This window comes from Oncorhynchus kisutch, linkage group LG25, assembly GCF_002021735.2.
Source record: "Oncorhynchus kisutch isolate 150728-3 linkage group LG25, Okis_V2, whole genome shotgun sequence".
In the NCBI taxonomy this organism is placed as follows: Eukaryota; Metazoa; Chordata; class Actinopteri; order Salmoniformes; family Salmonidae; genus Oncorhynchus; species Oncorhynchus kisutch.
In genome coordinates, this window is record NC_034198.2 from 9,508,182 (window position 1) to 9,531,173 (window position 22,992).

The following is a 22,992-nucleotide window of genomic DNA, read 5'->3' on the forward strand; positions in this document are numbered from 1 at the left end:
TAGTGTTAGGTTTGGCTTTTTAACCAGGGGTGGAATAATGTAAATGATGCATTGATTGGATAGTAGCTGGGAGCTTGCGGTGTCTGATACTTCTGAGATTTGTTTTCAGTGGTTTGCATGAAACATTTTATTAACTTCAGTATTGTTTGGCGAGTTACTGGTAGCTCACGATTGAGTGAATAAAGAGACTTGAGCCCCAAAAAATTAACCTGCAAGATGAAGTAAGTTAAGGCCTCTGATTACATTTTGTCAGTTCTACTAGCTAATGTGAACTTTTTTCATTACATAACATTTGAGGAGGCATTTTCAAAATCTAACCAGGTATTTTTGTCATATACACATGGTGTACACAGTGCAATTAAATGCTTACATACCTTAAGGGAACATTTTGACATTTGCTGTATGGTTAGTGAGAAAGTCCATATTGCAAATGTACGGTCCCTTACTAGATGTCCGAAAACGTTTCTAAAATTCGCGGTCGGCGTCGGGCCGTGCGGCAGGGCCGGATCTACCGGGAAGTCATCAAACGAACTTCCTCGGACATTCTGTTTCCGTTTGATAAAATAAGCCAATTTTGGTCATTTTTCCGCTCTCCCGGTCAATCCCACAAGAGGGCATAAGCAATCATATTGCAAATGTACAAAACATCACGAATCACGACGTGGCCTTATCTCCAAAACTGAAAATATTTTGAAGCCGAAACTTGGTGAGCGTAGGTTTGGCATAATGGGCAGTTGGCCCCGAACAAGATGGCATCTAGGCCTCAACGGTTTTTGCGTTATGGCCATTTCTCTGGGATTAAAGGTCCAAAATGAAAATAGAGCAATAATTTTTCCACATCACGTCACAGTCTAGGAGCCTCCGGTGTCAATAAAAAAAGAACCAGCCATTTATCTTTTGTCATTTAAGAGAAATCGTACAATGTCAAATTGGTGATGTTAAAATAGGTGTTTGTTTTTTTAAACAGTTACAGATGCAGGGTGTTCATACAAATCTTTTTAAAGTGTGCTGCGGAACTCTGCGAGATTTCTGTGATTTTCTATGATTTTCTGAAATAACACACACTCACTAAACCCTCCGTAAATAACGTAAAGACTTAAAACTCAGGATTCTGTTAAGGCATACCCCAATTAGGATATGAGTTTATTTATAGCTACCTGTGCCAACCGGAAGTGCCTTAAATGGTGTCATAGTGGCTGTTTCCATGTGTTAAAAAGGTCAGATCTTTACAAAACTTCATATTTGTCATTAGGCAACCCCCATAAACTGTAAGTCAGTCATTTCTCCCAACAGATGTCAAAGAAAAGCTCTCTCACACACACACAGCAAGGATGGAGTGACAAAGTGCGGTGCTTAAAGATACAGAGAGAAGGCAATGGCATTACCATAATCCCTAGGCCGTGCCGAGTTCAACGAGATATCCCGCTTGACCGTAGCTCGCTCGGTCTAAGCGCAGCGACCATTAGGAAAGTAGGCCCAAAATGAAGCCTGCCCCACAACGTTATTTTCTTTTGGGTGACAGTGAGAGAACCGTTAGGGTGAGAAGCACAATTCGACCTCAGGAACGTTCCTAAGGTCCTCCCGATCCGTGCAAGCCTAACCTTGACCGTGTGGCATTAACCCTTAACAGTAAATCTGGGTTTTTTGATCTCACAGATTACAATGACTTCTCTCCCCATAGGAATACCTTGCCTGCACCCCTAAATTCAACCTGAAGCCTATGTGGGTTATGAATGCCTTATGAACCTGTCTTCGATGACAGTCAATCAGGACACTATGAGGTCTACCTGTGTCGATTCTAAGATTCCAAAGCTTCCTGGACCAACCGGAAGTGGTTAAAATCACCCTAAAAGTGTAAATCCATACCCTGCCTGCAGTTTGATAGAAATAGTGCCTTCAACCCTGTGTAAATCAGTCAGTTTTTATGGTAAAGACTTAACTCAGGATTCTGTAAAAGCATACCCAATGAGGATATGTGTTGACTTATAGCTTCTGTGCCAACCGGAAGTGCCATAATTGGGGTCTCGGGCTGTTTTGAAGGATTAAAAAAGTCAGATCTGTCCAACTTCATGTGTGATTTAGGCAACCACCATGAACTGTAAATCAGTCATTTTTCCCATAAAATGTCAAAGGAAAACTAAATCACACACACACAGCTTGGAAGGAGGGACCCATTGGGGTGCGTAGAGACATACACTGCCTGCATTAGTTAACTTTGTTGGAACTTTTAAAGAACCGTCAGACCTAGAGTTCTGAAACTTTAGAAACCTGTTCTAGACCTCAGGTCGATAGTGCGTGGTGAGTTACGTGGCTCTAGAAGGTTCTCGAACCGAGAAACAGCCTCGTACATTTGCAATGACTTCAATTCATTTTTGCATCACGAAAATGACGACATTTAGAAATGTCCCAGAGTCGCAAGACTAAGTGCATTACGACCGCCTTGGCCCATATAGACGGACCCCAACGTTGCTGTCCGATAGCTCATTCAAGGACCCCGTAGCAAGTCATGGAAAAAAAGTGGATTTTCAGCACCAATTAGGGTCTTGCTCGGGCACCAAATGACCTCTCGAGCCGAAACTTGGGATTCGGGGTCGCCTCAGCTAGGCCTACACATAACATCAGAACTGGACCCGCAGCTAGACTGTAACTACGTGTTTTAAGTTTTTATTATGGTTTGAACAGAAGGCGTTGTGAATTTTGGGCCAGCTCTGAAGTATGTGATAGTTGGCTACTAAACGAGTTGGAAAAAGTGGGTTTGGTGTCAGTTTGTATCAGTTTGGTGTCAGAATGATCTCTAATTGACTGATGGACTGTGACTTGCTGGTGACTCTTGTCCATTTGCAATATGTTTAAACAGTGAGGTACCATCACCAAAGTGACATTCTGAAATCAACCCTAACAAGCGATGGAAAGGAGCAACTATCACTGCCAGGCCATCCTGTGTTCATCAGGCCAGTCAATTTTGCAATTGTGCAGTATTTTTGAGCATGTCAAATTTCTTTTGGCATTTGGCCCCCAAAAAAATGACTTTTGACTTTTGACTTCCTATGAAATCATATTGCAAATGGATAAAACATATGCCTTATGCGCAAGCAATTTATTTTATTTTAATTATGGTAATAAAATTGGACAAAAGTATATTCATACAGTTGTTACACATGTGTAATTGACAAAAAAAATCGAAAGAATTTCAAAAAACGATCCAGAAAGCACTTTCTTGGTGGGTGATAAGTTTGGGAAAAAATTCACTTTTTGAAAATGTTGCTTTTGGATGTTGACAATATGAAAAACCCCGGTGGAGCGTGCTCGCCACCTGTTGGATTTTCAAAGTGTTACACCTGGCATTTGCCATATGGCATTTGAAATCAACTTTACACGAATCAACGCCAGATTGGGTGGTATTGGACACCGTGTATATGGTTTGGCCAATGACTTCCCATTCATTTTTGTCCATTTCAGGGGGGTATCCCTTACTTGCATGTTACTCTCGACAATGCAGCAACAATACAAAATGTAAGTAGCTAAGTGAATAAAAAGCATAATACAAATTAAAGCTCTAAATAATTTAATCCATGTAATAATGGGCAGTTTATTTTTATTTACATAGTTACATGTCTGTTATTTCCATATAGGCCATCAAGTCAAGCATGTTTAGCCCCCCGCACCTCTCTGATTCAGAGGGGTTGGGTTAAATGTGGAATTATTAGGGTTAATATCAAGTTGTACTAAGGTTTAGCTTCAGTCTACAGGGGGGCACTGTGTCACTCAGAAGATATGTGCTTCAGTCGGAAACTTTTCTCTCTTCGGTCTCAGCTAGCCAGCCAGTAGCTACCGAAGTGGCTAGCTAGCTACAGAAATTAAACCTATCCAATACACTCGCTGTAAGTAAGCACTTAATCTAATATCATGACCTATATCAACATCCTTAGCTTGCACGTTCACTAAATGTACTGTTGAATAACTCTGACACCCAATAGCTTAAGGATGTTGTGTGTCCAGAGGGACATCAGAGACTGTAACGTTCTTTGCTTCACGGAAACATGGCTCACTGGAGAGACGCTATCGGAGTCGTGAGTAAAACATTTAAACGTGTTAACCCTTGCAAGGCTGCAGGCCCAGACGGCATCCCCAGCCACGCCCTCAGAGCATGCGCAGACCAGCTGGCTGTTGTGTTTACGGACATATTCAATCAATCCCTAACCCAGTCTGCTGTTCCCACATGCTTCAAGAGGGCCACCATTGTTCCTGTTCCCAAGAAAGCTAAGGTAACTGAGCTAAACAACTACCGCCCCGTAGCACTCACTTCCGTCATCATGAAGTGCTTTGAGAGACTAGTCAAGGACCATATCACCTCCACCCTACCTGACACCCTAGACCCACTCCAATTTGCTTACCTCCCAAATAGGTCCACAGACGATGCAATCTCAACCACACTGCACACTGCCCTAACCCATCTGGACAAGAGGGATACCTATGTGAGAATGCTGTTCATCGACTACAGCTCGGCATTTAACACCATAGTACCCTCCAAGCTCGTCATCAAGCTCGAGACCCTGGGTCTCGACCCCCGCCCTGTGCAACTGGGTACTGGACTTCCTGACGGGCCGCCCCCAGGTGGTGAGGGTAGGCAACATCTCCACCCCGCTGATCCTCAACACTGGGGCCCCACAAGTGTGCGTTCTGAGCCCTCTCCTGTACTCCCTGTTCACCCACGCTCAACGTCAACAAAACTAAGGAGATGATTGTGGACTTCAGGAAACAGCAGAGGGAACACCCCCCTATCCACATCGATGGAACAGTAGTGGAGAGGGTAGCAAGTTTTAAGTTCCTCGGCATACACATCACAGACAAACTGAATTGGTCCACCCACACAGACAGCATCGTGAAGAAGGCGCAGCAGCGCCTCTTCAACCTCAGGAGGCTGAAGAAATTCGGCTTGTCACCAAAAGCACTCACAAACTTCTACAGATGCACAATCGAGAGCATCCTGGCGGGCTGTATCACCGCCTGGTACGGCAACTGCTCCGCCCACAACCGTAAGGCTCTCCAGAGGGTAGTGAGGTCTGCACAACGCATCACCGGGGGCAAACTACCTGCCCTCCAGGACACCTACACCACCCGATGTTACAGGAAGGCCATAAAGATCATCAAGGACAACAACCACCCGAGCCACTGCCTGTTCACCGCGCTATCATCCAGAAGGCTAGGTCAGTACAGGTGCATCAAAGCTGGGACCGAGAGACTGAAAAACAGCTTCTATCTCAAGGCCATCAGACCTTTAAACAGCCACCACTAACATTGAGTGGCTGCTGCCAACACACTGACTCAACTCCAGCCACTTTAATAATGGGAATTGATGGGAAATGATGTAAAATATATCACTAGCCACTTTAAACAATGCTACTTAATATGTTTACATACCCTACATTATTCATCTCATATGTATACGTATATACTGTACTCTATATCATCGACTGCATCCTTATGTAATACATGTATCACTAGCCACTTTAACTATGCCACTTTGTTTACATACTCATCTCATATGTATATACTGTACTCGATACCATCTGCTGTATCTTGCCTATGCCGCTCTGTACCATCACTCATTCATTTATCTTTATGTACATATTATTTATCCCCTTACACTTGTGTGTATAAGACAGTAGTTTTGGAATTGTTAGTTAGATTACTTGTTCGTTATTACTGCATTGTCGGAACTAGAAGCACAAGCATTTTGCTACACTCGCATTAACATCTGCTAACCATGTGTATGTGACAAATAAAATTTGATTTGATTTGGATGCTGAGCGCTAATGCTAGTTTATTAGCATTAGCCAACCCTTATGCTAAGGGAGACTAGCTAGTTTGCTACCACCAACCCTGCACAAACCTGTGGCTAACTCTGCTGCTGCACTTTGAGTTTCTGGCTGTTCTGCCCTCTCCACCTCATTCACTGCTGCCTGCTCATGCTCAACCTGCTCGCTTCTTTTGCCTCTCCTTCGAAAGATGTTCCGAATATCCATATTTGCTCTGTGATATACTACAGACTGAGTGAGTGTTTTGCTGAGTGAAGACATTAACATTTAACCGGTGCTGTGAGGAGGGGTGAAGGGATGTGAGTGGTCCACTGCGTTGTGAAATCCTGACCAATCACAGCAGCTACTGAGTCATTCCGGTGGCTTCATGCAGTGCCTACTACTGGGTTTCCACTAGTTAAGAGCCACAAAATCATCGATTTTTGGTCTTAATTTGTAGAGTGGGGTTTAGCCATAATACTTTGGCTGTGTGAACTAGTGACTACCCTACTACTGCCTAGCACATTTGTTTATTTTTGTCATAAAAATGTTTAAACTTTTGTTTTAATACTGCTTAACATATGTTATGAAGATGCCATATCAGATTTTTTTTTTTTTTAATACATTTGTCCAAAAGGTTCAGGGGTGACACCACTGGCCCAAAGGTCAAAGTTCTGTTGACCTTAACATTCCAAAAATGTGTCCCCTGGATAGCTGTGAATCTTAACTTTGTAATGATTTAAAGGGTGTGCTTGAGCAGTAACTTGTTGTATCCTGACATTGTTTGTCATAGGGTAAAATGTATGGGATGGAGGGATGAACGAGTGATAACGCAGAGAAAGCTCACATTGCTATCACACATTTTCCAACTCTTAAGGACACAGACCTTCAAGATAATCCCTGAGACATCGTCATCCCAAGTGAGCCTGATGGCCCAAATTCGGGGATCTTACTCATGGACTAATAACCCTGCATATACTAGAGTATCAGTCATTTCAACCTTATGAAGTGTACCCCTTGATTTCTGTGTCCAGATGAAAAAAGATGGGTACTTTCCCTGGCTGTGTTCGAGAGTATCAAATTTGGGGGGGGAGGGGGGGTTGACTGGTGGCCCATTCACAACGTGGCCCATTCACAACGTGGCTTCGGTTCCTGATTTGCCATTGCTAAAGATTCCTGCATATATGTGCAGGATTTTTTTTACGTAGCCGCCCACTCCGCTACCGCTTATTTTATGTAGCTGCTTTGCCTCTGCTTTTGTCTGGTGCAGCCTACAAACTTTGACATGCTGTACACAAAAGATACGCTCGAACAGGCACTATAGTGTAATTTAGATGAAACAGTATTTGGGGGGGGGGGGGGGGGGTTGACTGGTGGCCCATTCACAACGTGGCTTCGGTTCCTGATTTGCCATTGCTAAAGATTCCTGCATATAAATGTGCAGGATTTTTTTTACGTAGCTGCCCACTCCACTACCGCTTATTTTATGTAGCTGCTTTGCCTCTGCTTTTGTCTGGTGCAGCCTACAAACTTTGACATGCTGTACACAAAAGATACGTTCGAACAGGCACTATAGTGTAATTTAGATGAAACAGTAGTTGGTGTCTGTCCAGAATGGGTTTATTATCACCACTTTATCGTTTATTTAGCGTTTATCACCACCGCTATGGTGTGCCAATGGAGGGCTCAAAACAATGGCATGGCATGATGGAGGAGAAACCTATGAAAAGCAAACATGTGTTGTAACAGTAGGCTATTACAAGCATAAGCGCCATTTTTATTTAATTGTATTTTTTCAGGAGGTGAGTTAGGCTACATGCCGCACACAAAAGACATGAACGACATGTTCGTACAAAGGTTGTTGTAACAGTATTGCAAACACAAGCGTGACACAAACAGGCAGTCAAGCAATTTAATGTTCTTAGCTGCTGAGTTACAGTACATGCAGACAATTCCATTGCCCCAATGCAAAACGCAAGTGTAGAGTTACATGTAGCTACCTAGGCAGCATATTAAACACAAGCAAGACGCAGACAGGGAATCTAATTAGCGATTTGTAGTTTTTTTTCACCATTGCACACATTGGCTAAGCAGGAGGCAGACAGGCAGTCAGTCGTGGTGTTGTTTTTTTAGGAACTCTGGGCTAGTGACCACGATATTGCAGCAACTATAAATATTAGCCAACATCTCAAAATTTGGCTTGATTTTGCTCCAATGCAATGTGTAGGGACTGCGTACGTCCTGCTTGTGCAACTGGAATGTCCATTACGACAGGTTAAAAAATATATAGGTGATCGATAGGTTAAACATTTTTTTGGTGTAAAATTAACACATGCGCCAAATGTGATCCGGATCCTTAACTTTGAGAAAGAGAGACCCAGAGGGGTGGGTGGAGGCGGAGCAGGGGAGAACTGTCTTCACAGCCAAACAATACTGAAAGTTATTTATGATGCAAGGTGATTTGTAGATCAGTCTGCCGCAATGTTGAAGAAGCCCATTGATTCATCAACTAAGTATTGTTGTTTCCCTCCTGTCTGTGTGCAGAAACCCAACCTGATCCTCAATGTGGACGGCTTCATCGGTGTGGCCTTTGTGGACCTACTTAGGATGTGCGGTGGATTCACACGGTAAGAGGACGTTTCTCTTTGGTCTTGCATGCGGCCAAATCATTACTAAAGGATTGTGTGCAAAACATCAACTTAGGCACAAATCATGCATTCATTGATGTCAATTTGAGATTGCTGTTCAAATTCGTGCTACTCAAAATTGGACTCAAAATTGGACTGTGTTAATCACTTGTAGAAAAGCTTGTAGAAAAGCAAACTGTTTTAAGTCAGGTGTGTAGGTCTAATGGAGGTTTGTCCTATCATACACAGAAAGATATTAAGTGGCTGTGTACTAATATGCACATTATACACTGCTCAAACAAAATTAAAGGGAACACTAAAATAACACATCCTAGATCTGAATGAATGAAATATTCTTATTAAATACTTTTTTCTTTACATAGTTGAATGTGCTGACAACAAAATCACACAAAAATGATCAATGGAAATCAAATTTATCAACCCATGGAGGTCTGGATTTGGAGTCGCACTCAAAATTAAAGTGGAAAAACACACTACAGGCTGATCCAACGTTGATGTGATGTCCTTAAAACAAGTCAAAATGAGGCTCAGTAGTGTGTGTGGCCTCCACGTGCCTGTATGACCTCCCTACAACGCCTGGGCATGCTCCTGATGAGGTGGCGGATGGTCTCCTGAGGGATCTCCTCCCAGACCTGGACTAAAGCATCCGCCAACTCCTGGACAGTCTGTGGTGCAACGTGGCGTTGGTGGATGGAGGGAGACATGATGTCCCAGATGTGCTCAATTGGATTCAGGTCTGGGGAACGGGCGGGCCAGTCCATAGCATCAAGCATCAGGTCTAGCAGTGTCTTGCATTAGGAGGAACCCAGGGCCAACCGCACCAGCATATGGTCTCACAAGGGGTCTGAGGTTCTCATCTCGGTACCTAACGGTAGTCAGGCTACCTCTGGCGAGCACATGGAGGGCTGTGCGGCCCCCCCAAAGAAATGCCACCCCACACCATGACTGACCCACCGCCAAACCGGTCATGCTGGAGGATGTTGCAGGCAGCAGAATGTTCTCCACGGCGTCTCCAGACTCTGTCACGTGCTCAGTGTGAACCTGCTTTTATCTGTGAAGAGCACAGGGCGCCAGTGGTGAATTTGCCAATCTTGGTGTTCTCTGGCAAATGCCAAACGTGCTGTAAGCATAACACCCACCTGTGGACGTCGGGCCCTCATTCCACCCTCACGGAGTCTCTGTTTCTGACCGTTTGAGCAGACACATGCACATTTGTGGCCTGCTGGAGGTCATTTTGCAGGGCTCTGGCAGTGCTCCTCCTGCTCCTCCTTGCACAAAGGCGGAGGTAGCGGTCCTGCTGCTGGGTTGTTGCCCTCCTATGGCCTCCTCCACGTCTCCTGATGTACTGGCTTGCGGCCCTGGTAGCGCCTCCATGCTCTGGACACTACGCTGACAGACACAGCAAACCTTCTTGCCACAGCTCGCACTGATTGGCCATCCTGGATGAGCTGCACTACCTGAGCCACTTGTGTGGGTTGTAGACTCCGTCTCATGCTACCACTAGAGTGAAAGCACCGCCAGCATTCAAAAGTGACCAAAACATCAGCCAGGAAGCATAGGAACTAAGAAGTGGTTATCACCTGCAGAACCACTCCTTTATTGGGGGGTGTCTTGTTAATTGCCTAATTTCCACCTGTTGTCTATTCCATTTGCACAACAGCATGTGAAATTTGTCAGTGTTGCTTCCTAAAAGTGGACAGTGATTTCACAGAAGTGTGATTGACTTGGAGTTACATTGTGTTGTTTAAGTGTTCCCTTTATTTTTTTGAGCAGTGTATTTTCCCAACACGTTTCAGAGAAGCCTGTAATAGTGACTTAGGAGATGCAGTCTGGTAAGTGTATGTGTTCTGCGTTACAGAGACGAAGCGGACGAGTTTGTGGAGATTGGTGCACTGAATGGGATCTTTGTGCTGGGCAGGAGTATGGGCTTCATCGGTGAGTCCCGTTGGCTTATTTTAGGTGTCTCTCAACATTAAACCCACCTCATATAAAATCTGGTTCGAATACACACGTTTTTGAAATTCTTGTGGTGCAGCTCTCCTGGCAAGCAGCATGTGGGCTTTTTAGGCCATTACATAAGGCCAATTCAACCCAGGTCTGCAGTATATGCTGAATTTCACTCATCAGTTTAACACTAATTTGAATGTCCAGTTAACTGAAAAACGGAGGATCACCTAGACTAACAAATTGGTGTATATTTTGTTAGCTACTGTACCGTAATTGCTGGACTATTAATGAATATAAACCGCACCCACTGAATTATAAAAAAATATGTATTTTGTACATAAATAAGCCGCACATGTCTATAAGCCACAGGTGCCTACCGGTACCATTGAAACAAATTAACTTTACACAGCCTTTAAACGAAACACGGCTTGTAACAAAAATAAATAGGCTTTAACGAAACATGGCTTGTAACAAAAATAAATAGGCTTTAACGAAACACGGCTTGTAACAACAATTAAAACAGTAGCCTACCAAGAAAGTCATTGGTCACTATCTTCCTCCTCCTTGTGCACTGAAACCACTGAAGTCATCTCCTTTGGTGTCGGAGTTGAATAGCCTCAGAATTGCTTCATCCGATGTTGGATCGTTTTCATTGTCGCTCTCGTCACTTTCATCCGGAGGCAAATACCCCGCTGAGCTCATGCTGCCCCTTCAACACGCAGCAGTCCAGCCTTTCGAAACCCATTGATGATAGTGGATTTTTTGACAATGCTCCACGCTGTCAGGACCCACTGGCAGACTTGACCATAAGATGCTCTTCGCCTGCGGCCCGTTTTAGTGAAGGATTTCCCCCACTTGTCTTCCAAGCCTCCCACTGAACAAGGAGCGCCACCTTTAAATGCACGATTTACACTGATGTCGAGTGGCTGCAAATACTTTCGGCCATCTGCTTTTCTTCCCTCTGAAAGCTTTTGTTGTCTTTATGCACTGAGTCAGTTCCTCACGCTGCTGTTTCCAACGTCTTATCATCGACTCATTAAGGCCAAGCTCCCGTGCAGCAGCTCTATTTCCTTTTCCAACAGCCAGATCGATCACCTTCAACTTGAAAGCTGCATCATATGCATTTCTCCGTGTCTTTGCCATGATGAGGGTGACAAAATTACTACCGTAATCAGAATGATGGGAAGTTTGAGCGCGCTCGATTTACGTCACATTATGTGACGGTGCTCAGTTTTTTGGCGGCATGAATCTTGTGAAAGCGGGAAAAATCCATAAATTAGCCGCGTCATTGTATAAACCGCGAGGTTCAAAGCGTGGGAATAAAGTAGCGGTTTATAGTCTGGAAATTACAGTAATTCTATTTTCATGTACTATATTACCTGTTTGGCTTTATATTTACAAAAGCATACTGTGAATTATAGTGCATTGAGAGAAAATGCTGTGGGCAGAGAAATAATCTCTGGCTCATTAACATATTTTGAGGCATCCCTTGTAAGAGGATTTATTTGTTGCACGTGTTCGTGAGAAGGGTGTACCCCACAAAATACAGTGCCATACTGTCTCTTTGCATTCCAAAAACCTTGTCCTGTAAATCTACAGTAATTTACTGGCTACTGTGCTGACATTAATGCACTGTAAATTCTAGAAATACAGCATTTTGCTCTAGTCAGGTGTTACAGTAATATGCTGTACATTTGTGTTTTAGTAAAGGTCCTGTAAATCTACAATAAGTTATTGACTTTGCTGTCAAAATTACAGGATTATTTTTTACAGTGTACTGGGTTGGTGAATTAACTTCTTTGGGGTAGGGGGCAGTATTGGGAATTCTGGATGGGAAAACGTTCCCAAATTAAGCTGCCTGCACTCAGCCGTGAAAGCTAGAGTATACATATAATTAGTCGATTCGGATAGAAGACACTGAAGTTTCTAAAACTGTTTAAATGATGTCTGTGAGAATAAAAACCTGAGACAAAATTTCCCAGGAAGTGGGAAATCTGAGGTTTGTAGTTTTTCAACTCAGCCCCTATTGAAGATAGTGGGGAGAACAAGTATTTGATACACTGCTGACTTTGCAGGTTTTCCTATTTACAAAGCATGTAGTAAGCTGTAATTTTTATCATAGGTACACTTCAACTGAGACGGAATCTAAAAAAATCCAGAAAATCACATTGTATGATTAATTAATTTGCATTTTATTACATGACATGAGTATTTGAACCAGTAAGAATTCCAGCTCTCACAGACCTGTTTGTTTTTCTTTAAGAAGCCCTCCTTGTTCTCCACTCATTACCTGTATTAACTGCACCTGTTTGAACTCGTTACCTGTATAAAAGACACCTGTCCACACATTCAATCAAACAGACTCCAACCTATCCACAATGGCCAAGACCAGAGAGCTGTGGAAGGACATCAGGGATAAAATTGTAGACCTGCACAAGGCTGGGAAGTTCAAGATGATGATCAATCGACCTCGGTCTGGGGCTCCATGCAAGATCTCACCTCGTGGGGCATCAATGATCATGGGGAAGGTGAGGGATCCGCCCAGAACTACACGGCAGGACCTGGTCAATGACCTGAAGAGAGCTGGGACCACAGTCTCAAAGAAAACCATTAGTAATACACTACGCCGTCATGGATTAAAATCCTGCAGCGCACGCAAGGTCCCCCTGCTCAAGCCAGCGCATGTCCAGGCCCGCCTGAAGTTTGCCAATGACCATCTGGATGATCCAGAGGAGTAATGGGAGAAGGTCATGTGGTCTGATTAGACCAAAAAGCTGTATTTTTGTCTCAACTCCACTCGCCATGTTTGGAGGAAGAAGGATGAGTACAACCCCAAGAACACCATCCCAACCGTGAAGCATGGAGGTGGAAACATCATTATTTGAGGATGCTTTTCTGCAAAGGGGACAGGACGACTGCGCCGTATTGAGGGGAGGATGGATGGGACCATGTATCGCTCGATCTTGGCCAACATCCTCCTTCCCTCAGTAAGAGCATTCCAGCATGAGAGGAGGTCTTCCAGCATGACAACGAGCAGAGTAAGAGGCCTTCCAGCATGACAACGAGCCAAAACACACAGCCAGGGCAACTAAGGAGTGGCTCCGTAAGAAGCACCTCAAGGTCCTGGAGTGGCCTAGCCAGTCTCCAGACCTGAACCCAATAGAAAATCTTTGGAGGGAGCTGAAAGTCCATATTGCCCAGCGACAGCCCCGAAACCTGAAGAAGGTCTGTATGGAGGAGTGGGCCAAAATCCTGCCGCAGTGTGTGCAAACCTGGCCAAGAACTACAGGAAACGTATGATCTGTAATTGCAAACAAAGGTTTCTGTACCAAATATTAAGTTCTGCTTTTCTGATAATTGCAATTAAAATGCTAATTAATTACTTAAAAATTATACAATATGTCGTGTGTGTGTGTGTGTGTGTGTGTGTGTGTGTGTGTGTGTGTGTAAAACTTAATAAACAAGAGTTAAAAAAATAAAATAAAAATTATACAATGTCATTTTCTGGATTTTTGTTTTAGATTCCGTTTCACAGTTGAAGTGTACCTATGATAAAAATTACAGACCTCTACATGCTTTGTAAGTAGGTAAACCTGCAACATCGGCAGTGTATCAAATACTTGTTCTCCCCACTGTTATGTTTCACTTCCTAAGGCTTCCACTAGAAACTGTTTTGAGGATTCTACTCTAAAGGAGGGGCTCATAAGAGCTCTTTGAGTGAGTGGTCTGGCAGGGTGCCACAGCCTCGGTCTGGCGCACTCACGTGAAAGGTAGCTATGTTCCGCTTCATTTGTACAGACAAAGGAATTGTCCGGTTGGAACATTATTGAAGATTTATGTTAACCTGTTGAATCTAGGGGGCACTACTTTCATTTTTGAAAAAATAACATTCCCAAAGTAAATGGGCTATTTTGTCAGGACAAGATGCTAGAATATGCATATAATTGACAGCTTAGGATAGAAAACACTAAAGTTTCCAAAACTGTAAAAATATTGTCTGAGTATAACAGAACTGATATTGCAGGCGAAAGCCTGAGAAAAATCCAATCAGGAAGACTCTTATTTAGAAAGCTCTGCGTTCCTATGCGTCCCTATTGAGCAGTGAATGGGATATCAACCAGATTCCTTTTTCTATGGCTTCCCTAATGTGTCTAGTGTCACAATACAAAGTTTCAGGCTTTTATTTGAAAAATGAGCCTGAACGACAACATTGCGTCAGTGGAGGCTCTGAGTGATTTGTGCGTAATAGACAAATGCTACCATTTATTCTCTTTCCTACAAAGAAGCCACCTGTCCCGGTTGATAGATTATCGAATAGATATTTGAAAAACACCTCGGATTGATTATAAACAATGTTTGCCATGTTTTTGTCGATATTATGGATCTAATTTGGAATATTTTCGGCGTTGTTGTGATCGCAATTTCCGGTCGAATTCTCAGCCAAACGTGAAGAACTAACAAAGTTATTTCGGCTACAAAAATTATCTTTATGGGAAAAAGGAACATTTGCTATCTAACTGGGAGTCTCGTGAGTGAAAATATCCGAAACTCATCAAAGGTAAGCGATTTAATTTGATTGCTTTTCTGTTTTTCGTGACCAGGTTGCCTGCTGCTAGCTAGGCATAATGATATGCTAGGCTATCGATAAACTTACACAAATGCTTGTCTTGCTTTGGCTGTAAAGCATAATTTCAAAATCTGAGATGACAGGGTGATTAACAAAAGGCTAAGCTGTGTTTCAATAGATTTCACTTGTGGGGGGCGGAGCTAGCATGTTGGAGTGAACGGCTGTGCGTGAGAGGCTCCTGCTACTTTTTTGCGAAATAATCTAATTTAACCTCCTTTATGGCACTTTTTACAGCAAGCGTTTCTTTCTAATACAAGATTGTAACTTTTTATATGAAAATGCCGAGTAATAAGCGACCAAAGGACAATAAATCCACAGCGGAGGCCTACTCCCCACTAAACAACGAGACAGACATGGCGGGAGGCACCTGCAACAACGTGACACTTACAGAACTTACCCGGGCTTTGGGGGAGCTACGTGTTGCTATAGCTGAGGAGGATCTTAAGGCCACTATTGCTGAACTGGACAACAAAATTGAGATATGTGTATATATATATATATATGTAACAAATTACTCGCCAGACAACTTCGAAAAAATGTGAGTGACAGAATGATTCACAAAGTTAAATCTGCATCTGGGGAATTACTCTCTTCCGCCAAAGACATCAATGACAGATTCCGGCAGTTTTATGAGACTCTATATACATCTAAAGCAGATCCTAACCCCTTAATTATGCTAAAAAAAAATGGAGGACTGTAATCTTCCTGCCCTGAACCAGGAAGATTCTAACTTCCTGAATAAGGAAATATCTCTTGATGAAATTCGAGAAACAATTAAATCTCTAAAGAGTGGCAAAAACCCGGGCCCAGATGGATACCCTGGTGAATTCTATAAAACGTTCAGCAACATGCTCTCTCCCTACCTGCACAAAATGTTGGTTCAGGCCAATGAGGATGGAGCTCTCCCTTCTACTTTGGACGAAGCGTTCATTACAGTTATACATAAGAAGGGTAAGGATCCAGACGAGGTAGGGTCATACAGACCAATATCTCTCCTTAATACAGGCCAAAAGATTTTAGCAAAAACTCTGGCTAACAGGCTTAGCACTTTAATTGGCAAATTGGTCTAGTTGGATCAGACCGGCTTTATCCCTAACAGAAACTCATTCTTCAATCTCAGGCGCCTCTTCAATATTATGTATTCTCAGAGGTTACCCAACTTGGACCTTGCCGTCATATCTCTTGACGCCGAAAAGGCCTTTGACCAAGTTGTGGCCCTATCTATTCAAGGTCCTACAGAAATGTAATATTGGAGATGAGTTCATAAATTGGATCCAGCTTTTATATAGGAACCCCTGTGCCAGAATACTCACTAACCAATCATTGTCGCCCCGATTTAACCTTAACAGGGGGACAAGGCAGGGTTGTGCGCTGTCGCCTATGCTCTTCGCCCTAATTATCGAACCGCTCGCTCAGACGATTAGATCTCATGCAGCAATATACGGCTATAATACTAAAGATACTCTAAATAAGATTTCCCTATACGCAGATGACATCCTCTATGTAACAGAACCCCAGGCTAGTATCCCAGCTATTCTTGATGTGATCAATTTGTTTGGTACCTTCTCGGGATACAGAATCAATTGGAACAAGAGTGAATTAATGCCCATACGGTCGCAAAACACCTCCTTTCTAGAACATCTCCCATTTAAGTTATCTTCAGAAAAATGTACCTACCTAGGAATTGTAGTTACCAAACAATACTCCTTACTATTTAAAGAGAATTTCCCCTCTCTGATACAAAAACTCAAAGCAAACATGCTATTTTGGAGAACTCTCCCAATTTCTCTGCTCGGGAGAATTATTGCCATTAAAATGGTCTTCCTCCCACAACTGCTCTACCTATATCAGAACATCCCAGTATTCATACTAATCCTTTCATAAACTGGACTCAATTATCAATCCTTTCATCTGGGATTATAAAACACACAGGATAGGTAAAAAACACCTCTGTAAATCCAAGATGGAAGGAGGATTGTGTCTCCCAAATTTTATATTTTATTACTGGGCCGCTAACCTCCGTTGTTACGTTTCTGCTGGATGACGCACTTCCGGCATCCAGCTGGCTTTACTATGGAGCGTGAGGAGTGTCACCCCTTCTCTATTGGCGCTGTGATTTTGTCACCTGTCAATCTGGAGATGTCACTTTATTGTAACTATCCTATTATACATAGCACAGTCCGAATCTGGAAGCAAATGAAAGTCCACTTTGAGCTTAGACCAATGTCATTCATGCTCCCTGTCGCCAGGAATCCTTCCTTTGCCCCTTCTAACCTTGATAACACCTTTGAGCGATGGGGACAGCTGGGGATAAGTACCATAGGGGATTTATACATAGAAGGGACCTTTGCTTCCTTTGAGTTGCTGAGGGAAACGTATAATCTTCGCAGAAGATTCCCTCTTTCTTTCTACGTGTCCTTGTTTTGTATGTCGTGTTTTGTATTATTTGTTTTTCACCCAGAACTCTGGGTCTTGTTGTTCCTGTATGCTCTTATGTTTAGATAAGAATTGTATACCTGTCTTGTATACTTATACACCATTCTTGTGTGTTTAATAAAAAATATTTGAAACAATATATTTGACTTGTGATTTCATGAATATGAATATTTTCTAGTAATATTTGTCCGTTGCGTTATGCTAATTAGTGTCAGTTGATGACAATTCTCCAGGATCCGAGATGGGTAAATCCAAGACGTTTTAACACCCTAAATATTGATTCTAAACATCGTTTGACAAGTTGCTACGGACTGTAACGGAACTTGTTTTTTTTTAAACTTTGTCTGAAACTAGTGAACGCGCTTGGCGAGTTTAGATTGTGTACTGAACGCGCCAAAAAAAGGAGCTATTTTGACATAAATGATGGACATTATCGAACAGAACAAGCATTGTGGACCAGGGATTCCTGGGAGTGCATTCTGATGAAGATCATCAAAGGTAAGTGAATATTTCTAATACTATTTCTGACATCTGACTCCAACATGGCGGGTATCTGTTTGGCTTGATTTGGTCTCTAACCTAACATAATGATATGTTCTGCTTTCACCGAAAAGCGTTTTTGAAATCGGACACTGGTTGGATTAACGAGAATTGTATCTTTAAAATGGTGTAAAATACTGTGTTTGAGGAATTTGAAATTGGCGCCCTGCAGTTTCACTGGCTGTTGAGAGGTGGGACACTCACGACCCGAACGGTCCCAGAGAGGTTAATGGGTCTGTCTACTAGCATGGTGGGGCATAGGGAAAGGTTTACATTTTGGTCATTTAGCAGAAGCTCTTATCCAAAGCGACTTAGAGCCAGTGCATTCAACTTGAGGTAGCTAGGTAAGGCAACTAAATCAAATTTTGTTGGTCACATACACATGGTTATCAGATATTAATGCGAGTGTAGAGAAATGCAGCATTCACAACTACTACCTTGTAAAACATTAATAAAGTGGCTAGTGATACCTTTTAAGTCCATATATTAGTGGCCAGAGTTTTGAGTCTGTTGGCTGCAGCCTCTCTGTTAGTGATGGCTGTTTAACAGTCTGATTGCCTTGAGATCTAAGCTGTTTTTCAGTCTCTCGGTCCCAGCTTTGATGCACCTGTACTGACCTTCTGGATGGTAGCGGGGTGAACAGGCAGTGGCTCGCGTGGTTGTTGTCCTTGATGATCTTTTTGGCCTTCCTGTGACATCGGATGCTGTTGGTGTCCTGGAGGGCAGGTAGTTTGCCCCCAGTGATCCGTTGTGCAGACTGCACTACCCTCTGGAGAGCCTTGCAGTTGAGGGCAGTGCAGTTATACCTTAATTTCAACAAGGAACACAGACTGAGACCAAGGTCTCTTTTACAGCTGGGCCCTGTGTATAGTTGCCGTACCAGGCAGTAATACAACCCGACAGGATGCTCTCGATTGCATCTGTAAAAGTTTGTTTTTTTCAACCTCATGAGGTTGAAGAGGCACTGTTGCGCCTTCACCACGTTGTCTGTGTAGGTGGACCATTTCAGTTTGTCTGTGAGGTATACGACGAGGAACTTAAAACTTTCCACATTTTCCACTACTGTCCCGTGTGGGTGGGTGGGTGCTCCCTCTGCTGTTTCGTGAAGTCCACGATCATCTCCTTTGTTTTGTTGACGTTGAGGTTATTTTCCTGACACCACACTGAGGGCCCTCCCCACCTCCCTGTAGGCCGTCTCATCGTGGTTGGTAATCAAGCCTACCACCTTAATGATTTGAGTTGGAAGCGTGCATGGCCACACAGTTATGGAGGGAGTACAGGAGACGGCTGAGAATGTACCCTTGTGAGGCCCCAGTGTTGAGGAGCAGCAGGGTGGAATGTTGTTTCCTACCTTCACCACATGGGGGCAGCCCGTCAGGAAGTCCGGGACCCAGCTGCACAGGGCGGGGTCGAGACTCAGGGTCTCGAGCTGAATGACAAATTTGGAAGGTACTATGGCATTAAATGCTGAGCTGTAGTCAATGAACAGCATTCTTACATAGGTATTCCTCTTGTCCAGACAGGATTGTGCAGTGTGATAGTGATTGCATCATCTGTGGACCTATTGGGGTGGTAAGCAAATTGGAGTGGGTCTAGGGTATCAGGTAGGGTGGAGGTAATATGATCCTTGACTAGTCTCTCAAAGCACTTCATGATGACGGAAGTGAGTGCAACTGGGCAATAGTCATTTAGTTCAGTTACCTTAGCTTTCTTGGGAACAGGAACAATGGTGGCAATTTTGAAGCATGTGGGGACCGGAGACTGGGATAGGGAAAGATTGAATATGTTCGTAAACGATCACCAGTCAGATGGTCTGTGCATGTTCTGAGGACGCGGCTAGGGATGCCATCTGTGCTGGCAGCCTTGCGAGGGTTAACAAGTTTAAATGTTTTACTCACATTGGCCACGGAGAAGGAGAGCCCACAGGCTTTGGTAGTGGGCCGTGTCAGTGGCACTATATTGTCCTCAAAGCGAGCAAAGAAGTTTTTTAATTTGTCTGGGAGCAAGACGTTGGTGTTCGCGACGGGGCTCGTTCTCTTTTTGTAATATGTGATTGACTGTATAGACCCTGCCAAATGCGTTTCCTGTTTGAGCCGTTGAATTGCAACTCTACTTTGTCTCTATACTGACGCTTTGCTTGTTTGAGGGAATAGCTGCATTGTTTGTATTCGTTCATGTTTCCAGTCGCCTTGCCATGATTAAGAGCTACTTCTCTTTCAGTTTTGCGCGAATGTGCCATCAATCCACGGTTTCTCTTTAGGAAAGGTTTTAATAGTCACAGTTGGGTACGATATCTCCGATGCACTTGCTAATAAACTCGCTCACCGAGTCAGCGTTATTGTCTGAGGCTATCATCTGGAACATATCCCAGTACACGTGAGTGAAGCAATCTTGAAGTGTCGAATCCGATTAGTCAGATCAGCATTGGATAGACCTGAGCAGGGGCGTTTCCTGTTTTAGTTTGTCTATAGGCTGGGAATCTTAAAAAAATTGAGTCGTGGTCAGATTTGCCAAAGGCAGGGCGGGGGAGGGCTTTGTATGCATCGCAGAAGTTAGTGTGGCAATGATCCAGAATGCTTACGACCTCGTGTCACTCATTCGTTATGCTGATAGAATTTAGGGAGTCTTGTTCTCACGTTAGCTTTGTTAAAATCCCCAGTTACAATAAATGCAGCCTTGATGTATGGTTTCTAGTTTACATAGAGTCCAGTGAAGTTCTTTCAGGTTGGAGGGATATATGCAACTGACTATAATCGAAGAGAATTCTCTTGGAAGATAATGCGGTCAGCATTTGATTGTAAGGAATTCTAGGTCAGATGAACAAAATTACTTAAGTTCCTATATGTTGTAGTGATTACACCATGTAGTCGTTAATCATAAGGCATACACCCCCGCCCTTCACTATCACAGTAATACTAAGTTATAAGGTGTAGTTAAATAAGTTCTAGTTAATCAATAATCACTTTCTCTACTTCCCATCCCAGGTCATTACCTGGACCAGAAGAGGCTAAAACAGGGCCTGTACCGCCACCCATGGGATGACATCTCCTATGTGCTTCCTGAACACATGTCAATGTAACTGATGACACCGAGTCGGCACCTCTGGATGTCAACACTCGGATACGACGGGAAGCATTTTCACCTTATCACTTCAACAACCTCTGCCTTTGGGCAGGGTAAATCCAGAGGTGGGGGGATATGGGGGAAGAGGGGAGCGTTAGTTTTATTCGTAGGTCACTAAAGAAAAGGGGAATAATTTCACGTTATTTAAGTTATGAGTTCAAGATAAGTTACTCAATCGTGAACAAAAAAAAGTAGCCGAACCAATGCAAGCTGCAGCTGTGGTCACACTAGGTGACTGGGAAAACTAGGTCACCGGTTCACAAATGGGATAATGGCTTACACTTATTTTTGACCATGCCACCTGGTTGTTTGAGTGATTGGTCCATCGCCTACTCACTTATATTTTATTTTCATATCTCTTACTAAACTCTCAAACGATTAACAGTTGGTTGAGCTGTATAATAGGGCTAGCCCTGCTTTAGGCCTCTAGGGTGTGTGCTGTTGAAAGTTAGCATGCTTTCTGGGTGACTTGGTAATGCACATAACATGAACACTAGCTTGCCTATGGAGAAGTAGTCTTAGTCGGTAAACCTGCATCCCTCAATGGAGTGTAAAAGCCTTGAACGATCCACTGTCATGTACATTACAAAACCAAAGAATTGTTTGAGTAATATTGTATTAGATTTTATTTACACATTTAATCTAGTTTCCGACCTTAATCCCCTTCCAAAGTTGTGTAGCCTATTATGGTGTGTACTCTGTGGCTGTTCAAGATAACGGTTTAACTAGCTCAATGTTAGTGTCGATTTGCCACTGCCTTTTTTTTGTTTTTGTTAGGATCCCAATTATCTGTTGCAAAAGCAACAGCTACTCTTCCTGATGTCCTTTCTCATCCCCTCTGTCATTGGACGAAACGAGCATGTTAACTTTATTTTCATCCATTTAGATTTCAAGAAATTACAAATGATACATGGGTGGTGTTTGTTAAAAATGTGTTATGTTTCAAAATAAAGGAAAAGGCAATAAACAGTCCTACTTTTGAAGGGGTTAATTGCTTTAAAATGTCTTAAACGCATCTTTTGCGAGGGACCATGAAGGCAGTGTATTTTATCTGGGAAAATAGTGTCTGATTTGCACGTATGACTAGACTACTGCTACCAAAACATGTGTGGTGCCATTTTTCTTTGACCTCAATGTTCTGTGACAGGCATGTTTGTTCTCTTTGTTTTACTCAGTTTTATTTAAATGTGAATTAAATATGCTTCTTAGTTTATTAAATATATGCCCAGAATTGTTATATTGCAGTTTAATAAAACCAAGAATGTCTAACTTTTCATTGTGGCTATTCATTATCACTAAGTGATGCATGTAGCAAGCTGTCTGTCTCTTCTTTTTTTTCCCCCAAAGGTGCTGGTCGACACACATTGGTGTGAAGGATTTAGTATCATCCAAATATATCCTCAAATAGTATATAGGTTAACTGAGCATATACAGACAGTGGAGAAATTATTTGGTGTGGGAATATACAGTGGAAAGAAAAAGTATGTGAACCCTTTTGGAATTACCTGCATTTCTGCATAAATTGGTCATAAAATTTGATGTGATCTTCATCTAAGTCACAACAATAGACAGTCTGCTTAAACTAAAAACAAACAATTATACGTTTTTATGTCTTTATTGAACACACCATGTAAACATTCAGTGTCGAGTGGAAAAAGTAGGTGAACCCTTGGATTTAATAACAAGTTTAACCCTCCTTTGGCAGCAATAACCTCAACCGAATGTTTTCTGTAGTTGCGGATCAGACCTTCACAAAGGTCAGGAGGAATTTTGGACCATACATTTTTACCAAACTGTTTCAGTTCAACAATATTCTTATGATGCCTGGTGTGAACCGCTCTCGGGTTCATGTCACAGCATTTTAAATCAGGTT

At 42.8% G+C, this 22,992-nt stretch overlaps 1 protein-coding gene across 7 annotated transcripts in view; it reads left to right on the forward strand.

Moving 5' to 3' along the window:
- Window positions 1-22,395, forward strand: part of LOC109881689 (ATP-citrate synthase) — a 128,948-nt gene extending 106,553 nt beyond the window's left edge. For 5 of the 7 annotated variants that reach the window (XM_031804974.1, XM_020473800.2, XM_020473802.2 and 2 more), the window contains 3 exons: window positions 8,343-8,425; window positions 10,305-10,381; window positions 20,981-22,395. In XM_031804974.1, the coding sequence (XP_031660834.1) occupies window positions 8,343-8,425; window positions 10,305-10,381; window positions 20,981-21,075 (255 nt within the window). In that variant the 3' untranslated portion in view covers window positions 21,076-22,395. The remainder of the gene's footprint in view (window positions 1-8,342; window positions 8,426-10,304; window positions 10,382-20,980) is intronic. The other 2 variants (XM_020473803.2, XM_031804973.1) reach the window with 1 other exon arrangement.
- The last annotated feature ends 597 nt before the right edge of the window (window positions 22,396-22,992 follow it).